Source organism: Bemisia tabaci, chromosome 1 (genome assembly GCF_918797505.1).
Source record: "Bemisia tabaci chromosome 1, PGI_BMITA_v3".
Lineage (NCBI taxonomy): Eukaryota > Metazoa > Arthropoda > Insecta > Hemiptera > Aleyrodidae > Bemisia > Bemisia tabaci.
The window spans coordinates 87,824,363-87,834,343 of record NC_092793.1 but is presented as its reverse complement, the minus strand read 5'-3'; the positions used below and the strand labels follow the sequence as shown (position 1 = coordinate 87,834,343).

Genomic DNA, 9,981 nt, shown 5'->3' with positions numbered 1-9,981 from the left:
CCTGCCCCCTCCCCCTAATTATCCAAGGGGGCTGAAATTTTGCCCAAGCATCGGGGACTTTTAGAACAACATCTGAGCAAAGTTTGGGCCAAATCCAGGGGGGGGCCAAAATCGGCGTTTTTGGAACAACCTCTTTTAGCAATTAATTTCTTTCGCTCAATGCACCTGACGTTTTTCCTCTCAAGACTTAGTGTGAAATGAAACCATTTTTAAAGGGCAGCACTTTTGAAGTAAAACATGAAAATTCTCAAGGAATTATTTAAATTTTCATACCACCGGTCAGAACCGATCTCACATCCTCCGTTTTCGAAGCGAGAGACTCTACCAACTAGGCTACTGCTTCGAGTAGGTAGGCGCACTGAAACAGTTGCTCTTAAACACAAGTTACCTGAGTTGCGCGCGCAGCGCACTGCGCACGCACTCTCCCCATGCGACTCTGTAATCTGACGCCAAACCCAATGGTACACATTCATTCTCAGCACATTTCCACTTTCTTTTTGTCAAATATCTCCTAATGGCGCGAGGATGCGCACCCAAACTAGGAATTATCTTATTCTTAATAGTGTGACAAGTAACTGGATATAAAAATCTCGGTGAATCCGAGTGAATTTGGAAAGATACAGCCAATGGAAGTTTTGATTTGGCACTATTTTGGAGGCTAACTTCAAAAATTGCTGTAAGTTAAAAAAGAGGATTTTAGAAAAAAAAAATGGTATCCATACTTTTAGAAAGGTCAGCCATTGCCAAAACAAATTAAAAGTAACTACATGAAACGCTTTTTAATAAACACAGGAGGCCATTGAATGTAAACATTCAAAGGCAGTCTTTTGTCAGCGCCGCGTTACCCGGAGCGTTGCTGATGATTATCGTTGATAGGGTCGACCTAATGAAGTAAAACATGACTGATTTCTTGATCAGTAAATCCTCAGGAACACATACATACCAATTTTTGCCATTTTCATTGATGCCGGTTTCCCGACTTTTTTGGCTCTAGATCGGCTGTTTTCCCCACTGTGCGACAGTGGCGATTACATCGTTAACAGCCCGCCTCATCGGAGTTTTGAGAGCTCGCACTCAATGCATTGTTGCCCTGTGTGTCTGTTTGTCAGACTGCCTGGCGCGGCGGCGCGTATAATAGATGTACAAAATGGCAACAGCTTATTTTCGTCAGCTCCGAAAACTTAGATCGCTATCGGTAAGAGCGCTCTCATTGTAACTTTTTCTTGACGGAACTGTTTCGGTAGCTTACGAACAACCAATAAAACAGCCCGATCCCTGTTTATGTCAGCTTGATTCAGTTGACTTCATCCCAGTAGATTAAATGTAGAGATTTAAATGAAAACGACTCAAAAAGTGTTATCTCCTGAAAGAGCATGAAATACGTTTTTTGAATGATTACGTTATTCATTTCAGAGCGGAAGAGAGAAAAAACATGGTGCATCTAAAAGTGGTACAAAAGGTTCAATTCAGATTATACAGACTTCAGTTGCTGAACCACTGAAATTTGTGAGACTACCAAAAAATAAGAAAAATGGATGCAAGCTAAACTAGGTGGAAAAGAAAAAGGCCTGATTTGGGCATCTTTTTTTTAATTCCCTCAACAAATTTTTTTGGCTTTTTTAAAACTGTGAGTAGAAAAAGACAATAAGAGCGAATAGCAGGAATACAAAAGTAGAAACAAAAGAGTTGAATGAGCGTATCATAGTACTGAAAACCAGAAAGTCTTAACCTGATCCTGCTAAGCAGGCCCGCCACATCCCATCTCGGGCCCTAGTACCAATTTTAAGGCTCGGGCCCCCAGCACAGGGGGGGGGGGGGGGGGTCCGAGGGGCCTCCCTTGGGTAATTTTTTAAATTTTAAACCTATTTGAATGCACTTTGAAGCTCCCATGATGGAGATTTTCCATCAATTTCTGCAGAATAATTACGCCTTTTTTTTATTTACTTTCAGCCCAAAATACTTCCGAATTGTTGCATTCGAAACATCTGAAATTTTTTTTTTGGGGGGGGGGGGGCAGATGATACTATTTTCAATTCTAGGAGGAGAGGGGGCCAGGTCCCCCAGGACTCTCCTTTCGTACATCTATGGCAAGGGAGTGGAGCCATTGAAGTCTAGGATGCCCAGACTGGAGACTCTCAGCATCCGACGACGGAAGAAAATGATAGATAGATAGATAGAATACTTTATTTTTTATCCTGGGAAGGATTTAACAAAGGGGGTTAGGTTGGGAGATCATTTACAAACATGAGATTACTTTATAATGCTACACCTATCTCTAAGATTTGCTGGGTTTACGGTTATGTACATGAAATAGTAGCGTTCATGATAGGCAAACTTTGTTTCTTAGTTTAACTATTCATTTATTATGAACGATCTTATACCTACTCAGAATTGTCGCAAAATAATTATAAATATCTGTAAGCTGTTGCTCGTTTGAGTCTTTACTGAGAAGTAGGTTTATGTCTTTGTTGAAGTAGCAGTGTAAATAATAATTTCGAGTGTTATGGTAAATGGGGCAAATAAAGAATAAGTGGTGCGCATCTTCAGGCTGTTGAGTATTACAGATTGTGCAAATTTCGTTAGGGTTAATTCTATGGTTCATCTGATTGATAGTGAGGTTAAGGGAGTTAGCAGACGGAAGAAAATGAAACGCATTTATACTAAAAATATCATTCTATACTAAAAATCTTGAAAATAGATAGAAATCTTACTAAATTATAAATCTTAAAAGAAATGAGAAAAATTCGAAAGTATGTCCCAGCGTGTTTTTGAAAAGTTATTCACCTTTTACGAAATTTTTAGGGTAAATTCTTCACTTTCTCTTACGAGACAAGGGTAATACGTGAATTCGTAGTGGTTTGTCACCGGCGGCACGGGCCCCGGTACCAGAGACCCAGTATCCCCCCCCCCCTTGTGGCGGGCCTGCTGCTAAGTGTTCCATACCATCTGTTACCTTTCCATGAAAGCATGGGAATCCATCCATGACATCCTATGAAGATCCACCCATTCATGGGAATGGAGTTACGGATGACATGGAACCCTTTCATTGGAGGATGAGCTCCCCTCCAAATGGAGTAATGACTAAAAATAGGGTAAAATATAATTTAAATGAAAATGTTTCAAATGATTAAGATAAAACGAATAAAATATGGAAACATTAACTCAAAGAAAATAACAATAAAGTAAATTAACAAATATGATTGATTGAAGCTGGCTACTGCTGATTGAACTCTGGTTTTAATTTACTAACAGGCTGACAAAGTGGAGTAGGATAGGGCGTGGAGACAGGTGTCATTTGAGCTGGCATCCCTGAACTGGGGGACAAGGGCTGTTGCTGATTTAAATGCTGTGAGAGTGCATAGTTAAAATGTGGAGGTTGATATCCACCAATGTAATTTGGCAAGCTGAAAAACAAACAATGCAAAAAAGCAATATTAGATATAGATACTGCTCAAATCCACAAGTGAAAGAGTTCAGAGAGGTAGGATAATAACAATATAATATCTGAAAAATCGAAGAGAATGAACTTTAAATGCAGACTCTTCCTGTCAATTCTTAGTAGTTCCAAGCATTCCGTTGTCAGCCCTTGCTACTAATTTTTCATAAGCCTGAATCTTACTATCAAAATACTCCATCAAAATGTCAAGGTCAAGTGCTATGATTGGTCCAAATCATCGAATAAGCTTATCACAACACCTGACCTTGATATTTTGATGGCTAGCTTTGACAGTAAGACACAGGCTTTAGTATAGAACTATGCTGCCGTGATCGCGAAGAGAGCGGTGAATGCTAAAATAAAGGTTTCAGATAACGGGCTTAGAAGCTTCTGACCGGAAAATTTTATCAAAAGAACCCTCCGTTCTGTTTTAAATTGCCACAAATCGTCCAAAAGACTCCTAGAAGTAGTTTGGATGATTAAAAATAGACTGATTTTATTTCAATTACATAAAAAGGGTATTTTCCATTTTCATGCTAGGTTATTGTCAGGCAAGATAGCCGTAAGCGCCAAGCGTGGTTGTGTTTTGGACACACAACAAACACATTTTCAGGTTAGAGATTGGCAGAAGACAGCGGCACTTTACTTAAAAGTACTATTTTCATTGGCTCTCTGCAGGAATATTGTCACTTACTGCTGTCTTGCCTGAACCTACGTCATTTTTTGCGCACTTACGGCTTTCTCATATGTCTCGTTTGTAAACAATGGAGATGATTTTTGCTGTTTCAACTATTTCAGTGATTTCATCTAAAAGAGATCAGACGAATTTTGAAGGAAACTCGATTTCGAAAATTTGACATTAACTGCTCTCTTCGCTATCACGGCAGTTATGGGGTAAAAGTAATTTAAGTTTTCGTAGGAGGCAAAAAGTTCTCTAAAACCAAATTTTAGGCCAGTTATGTACACACATTGAGCCTCAAGGAACTTCAAAATGACGGTCAGAGGAGGCCCACCAAAAGCTCACCCTAACAGGAGATCTACTGTAATGATCCGCTAGGCTAAAAGTCTGAGTACTCAAGAAACATAACCTCGAAAAATTTTTCCTGGCACCTAAGAATTGAGTTAGAGACATAAAGATAATCCTTAAAAGCTGTACTGCATACATATTGTTTCTCCGAAAGTGGTGTTGTTCAACAAGAAAGAAATCAAAAATTCTGCAAAAAGTTACTTTTGCAGGCCAAAATCATCGAACTCACATATTTGCCTCGTGAGGCTAGTAAAACTGAAGTGCAAATACAGAAAAGGCTCCTGGTGGACAGTTTTGAAACTACAGCACAGTGTCCCTAAATCGACTTTTAATCAACTTTGAATGTACTTAAAAAATTCAAGTTGGAGGTAGTAATGGGGTACTCCTTGATGGGTTTTGGAGCAATTTCGAAATAGGTTATTGGTTTCCTGGAAAAATAATCGCATTTTTGTGGTTTCGTAGGGGTAAAATGGCCAACAGGGCTTAGGGGCTGCAAATTATACCCCCCTCTCTCATCCTATCCTTAACCAATCTAAATTTTTAGTATGTTGTTACCTGGTATAAGATGCAACTTTCCTAAATTTATTATACCCAAGTAAGTTTTTTTGCCCCCCCGTGGCAGCGTTGCCATGTTGCGGACTCCAAATTATCGAATTCGATGATAAAATGCAGGTTCCAGGGTGGGATTTCCTCCAAAACTTTTGTAGAAATGTGCAATCTGAGAGTTTCTGATTAGAAAGGACTTATTTATACAATTTCAAATTGCAATTTTGCCAGTTTTAGGATTTAAAAATCGTCAAAAAAAGCGAAGTGACGTTGCAACTTCAGATGCTGGGTTTTTATTTCATTCAGAATCGGTTATTATGATTCTTTTACCATACTCTTTACATTACAGTACCATGGATATACAGGGTGTAACAAAAGTCCGTCCCACCCCTGCTAACTTTTGAACAAATTGAGCTAGGAAAATGAAACTTTGGGAATGTTCCTATCTCAAACTCATCGTCTTTGGGGGGGGGGGGGAGGGATCAAAATTTTGGTCCTCTCCTCAGGGGGGGACGGGGGCCCCGAACTTTTTTTTTTGAAATGACAACCCCTATCTTGTGATACCTCATTCGAGAGAGCATAAAAAACTAAGAATTTTGGCGCAAACCGCAGATCAATATCTTAATTTTTGACCGAGTTATGATAAGTCAAAGGTCAAATCTGACCTATTTTCAAAAAATCTTAACTCCTGTTCAAATTATCGTAAAGAAAAAAATAAAACGGGAAAATTTACCAAATTGTGTCTGCTTTTCAATAAAATTGCAAAAATCACTTCGATTTAATTTTAAGGGGGGGGGGGGGCTCGGACCCCCAAATACGTCAATTCATAGGTCATTCAATTTTCCCGCGAAATAAGCCTATTTCCCCTAGATTTGCCTCCACATTATCTCAGTAAGGTCAAAATCAATTCAACAATACGTTGGCAAGTCTCCAAATTTTGTTTAAAAAAAAAACCCAAAAAGGTGATTAAATCTGACCGTTTACATTTCGTTTTTTTTAACTTTTTCCGAAATTTGGAGACTTGCCAACGTAATATTGAACTGTTTTTGACCTTACTGAGATAATGTGGAGTCAAATCTAGGGGAAATTTTCTTATTTCGCTGGAAAATTGAATGACCTTTGAATTGACGTATTTGGGGGTCCGGAACCCCCTTAAAATTCATTCAGAGTGATTTCTGCAATTTTTACTTAAAAGCGAACACAATTTGGAAAACTTTCCCGTCTTATTTTTTTCTTTACTATAATTTGAACCAAAGTTATCATTTGTTGAAAATAGGTCAAATTTGACCTTCGACCTATCATAACTCGGTCAAAAATTAAGATGTTGATCTACGGTTTGCGCCAAAATTCTTTGTTTTTTATGCTCTTTCGAATGAGGTATCACAAGATAGGAGTTGCCATTTGAAAAAAAAAGTTGGGGGCTCCCGACCCCCTGAGGGGGGGACGAAAATTTTGACCCCCCCTCCAGAAGATGGTCCCCTTGGAGATAGGAACATTCCCAAAGTATCATTTTCCTAGCTCAATTCGTTCAAAAGTTAGCAGGGGTGGGACGGACTTTTGTTACACCCTGTATAGTCGAGGCAAGAAAGCCAATAAAAGGGCCAAGGCCTAAAAAAAATCCCGCGTAGCAATGTTTTCATTGACATCGATGTAATTTTTGACGCTGAATCCGAATTTTAACTTTGCACCAAAAAATTCGGTCCGGAAAGTTGCCAAATGTGGCAAAAATTGCCTAAAATGGGCCTTTTTCCGGATTATGACCTGTGACTTGCCAAAAATTGATCCGACGATAAAATTAGTTATTTTCAAAAATAAAGCTTTATAAATTTACTATAAAAAAGTTCCTATACACTTTTTTGCTCGAGGAAAAATCAAGCGCGCTGGCAAGCTCCGAACTTTGAAAAATGAGCGAAAATTGCACACACTGTAATGTGTTGGGTTCCATATTACTTACATCAGTTCATTTTACTTGGTGTAAATTTTATCATCTTCACTTAATTTGTCCAGAAATTACTCGCCGGACGATTAAAAAAAGAGACATCGGACAAAAACCTCGAAAATCACAATTTTCTCTCATTTGTCAAAGCTCGGTGCCTGCCAGCGCGCTTGATTTTGTTCTGAGCAAAAAAGTGTAAAGGAATTTTTTACAGGAACTTTAACCAGCTTTATTATCAAAACAACTAAATTGTCGTCAGATCAATTTTGGACGAGTAACAGGCCATAATCCAGAAAGAAGGCCGATTTCAGGCCATTTTTGCCAAATTTGGCAACTTTCCGGTCTGACTTTTTTAGTGCAAAGTTGAATTTCGAATTCAGCGTCAAAAATTACATAGGAATCAATTAAAACATTGCTCCCCGGGATTTTTGCAGGCTCTTTACCTTATTTGCCTGGACTAATAATGTCATTACTCACTTGATGGGTGCAGCTGACTCGACAGAAAAGGCCAAATGAAGCTCAGAGTCAGGGAAAAATGAGCAGTTCAGGTTGACAGAAAGTTCTTAAATCTACTCCATCAACAGAAAGTAGAATTTGAGAACTTTCTTTCACCCCAAAAACCCTAATTCCGTTACAACCAATACCTTGAAACTCAAATCTAAAATTTTCCTCTCAAATTTTGCCCATAAACATTAAAAATTAAAACATCAATAAAATGAGTGTAAAACAACGATTCAATTAACGTTTGAAAGTCCCCTAATTCGTCCCCAAGAAGTTGATTTTCTATATTACTCAAAATCATTGCAATTTTTTATATTCTTTAAACTGTCGGATGTAACTGTCTTTACATTAAGATGTCCTCTGGATTTGACCTATCCAATTCGCTGTGAAAGGAGGACGACTTTGAGGCTTATTTTTCCAAAAGCTCCGATAACCTATTTCGAAATTGCCCAGAAACCCATCAAGGAGTACCCCACTACAACCTTCAACTTGAATTTTTGATGTGCATTATAAGTCCACCCGCGGCCACCGTGACAGTTTTTCACTTCCATTGATGCTCGCTAGGGAGCCCTCTAATCATATTGTGTTCTAAGTAAACTAGGTTTAAAGTGTGACTGCCTCCCCTATTTTTAGGTCGTACAATGATTATATGTATATTTCCTCCGGATTAGACTTTTTTGCTTCATATTTTTAAATTTAAGTTTATTAAACAAGAATAATTGAGAAATGAAATTATTCCAATAGATTCATAATGTGAGTTTGAGAATCATCTTGATATCACAGCTCTTGTTAAAACTAACGAAAGAAAACATCATTTTTGATCCCTCATCATAAGAATACACTTCAATCAAAGGGGAGGAATCAATAATAGCTCACCTCCGAGGTGGAAACGGGCCGTTATATTGTTGAGGAGGGCGGGATTGAGGGCCTTGCGGAGGGCCTGGCATTAGGGGGAAATGGGGTTGTAGGTGAGCATTAGGAGGATGCAAGTGGGGAGGCGGATGGGAATGAGGATGCGTGTGCAGATGTGGGAGAGAAAGACGATGCAGAGGCTGAGAATGCTGTTGCGGATGTTGATGTGAGAGGGACAAGAACTGTGCATTTGAAGGCATGTTAGGCATTCTATTGAAATAAGGTGGTGCAAGGCCCTCAACAGGTTTTGATACTGAAGGCATCATCGGATCACGCATCATCATGTGATACAGGTTCAAAGCATCAACCAACTGTTGACTCAGCTTTGTCAGTTCCGCATGCTTCCGATCAACTTTTTCAAGCTCAGCATCTATTAGTGGCCCCATTGCATTTACTTCCTCTACATGACAAAAATGAGATAAATTAGGAAAAAAATAAACCTAATGTTGTGTCAATTTATTTAAGCTGAAAAGTCCTGGTGACAACTTCTGTTGCGAAATCTAGCTGGTTTTGTCCATTACACAGTACAAAAAACAGCATAAATGAGTGCACACAACTCAAAAATTGATCAGAAATTCATATATACCGATGAAATTCCTAGTTTCTATAATTCAAATACACGAACCTCAAAGATTATGTCCGAATGTTTACGGAATGACTACAGGTACAAATTTTCTGGCCTGCAAACATGGGGCCAAATAGCATGCCTCTCAAAGCCGAAGGGGACAGAAGTAGCAAAAACATTTCTAATCTTCTTTGAATTTTGAGTCACCCATTTGGCAAAGAGCAAAACCAATTTCTGTATCACCCTTCATCATTAGAAGAGTACATGAAATTATTTGAAGTCGAGATGGGAGCCGTAACAGACAGCACAACGCCATCTTCCGTAGAAATATGAGAGGTTAGGAAACACACTCAGTCAGCATTATACCTGTTAAGTATCTATAGAAAGACAATTACGTCCAAACTGTGTAGGTGTCATGGTACATCTAGGACTACCACTGCGCACGCCTATGTTTGACTTTTCTCGTGAATATACATACGAGTTACTCTTCATGACCTTTTCATGGTACTCCAGCTGAACTAAATGGCTATCAATCATAACACAACTTCAATTGAGATGTTTGGAGTAGATGGCACACAAGAGCAATGTAATGTTTCAAAATTTCCAAAAAGTCATAAAGGACCCCACACACTCCTTATGGGAAAATGCACCACGATCGATTTCTAATATTTTTTATTGCATTCAATTCATTTCCAGATGCTGATCAAAAGTCATCATTGCGCCAACTTTCTACGATGCACTGTCTGCCCACAATATGCCCGGAACGTTTCAATTATTCGGCGATAAAGATTTAAAAAGAACAAGGCATTCGAGAATAGGTCTGATAGGAATAAAGAAAAACATAATGAGTGTCTGTCTTCTTATCTATTCCTGCTTACTCTGGGGCTATCTCCCTCCCGCTCTCGTCCGTTTGACTTTCCTGTTCTTCTCGGGAAGCAAGATTTGGATGGTCGAGCAAAACAGCGTGCAGAATCCGGAATAAGACTGCAGCTCGGTGCTGGAGTTCCCCTGATTTCCTTGTTGACACACAGCCGAACTTTCACTCGCGTGCTGAAATG

General features: G+C 39.0%; 1 protein-coding gene across 2 annotated transcripts in view; it reads right to left on the bottom strand.

Moving 5' to 3' along the window:
* Positions 1-1,572: 1,572 nt before the first annotated feature.
* Positions 1,573-9,981, bottom strand: part of Stam (signal transducing adaptor molecule) — a 74,015-nt gene continuing 65,606 nt past the window's right edge. For both annotated transcript variants that reach the window (XM_072306391.1, XM_019051532.2), the window contains exons 9-10: positions 8,323-8,758; positions 1,573-3,404 (exon numbers count right to left, since the gene is read on the bottom strand). In XM_072306391.1, coding sequence (XP_072162492.1) covers positions 3,215-3,404; positions 8,323-8,758 — 626 coding nt within the window. In that variant the 3' untranslated portion in view covers positions 1,573-3,214. The remainder of the gene's footprint in view (positions 3,405-8,322; positions 8,759-9,981) is intronic.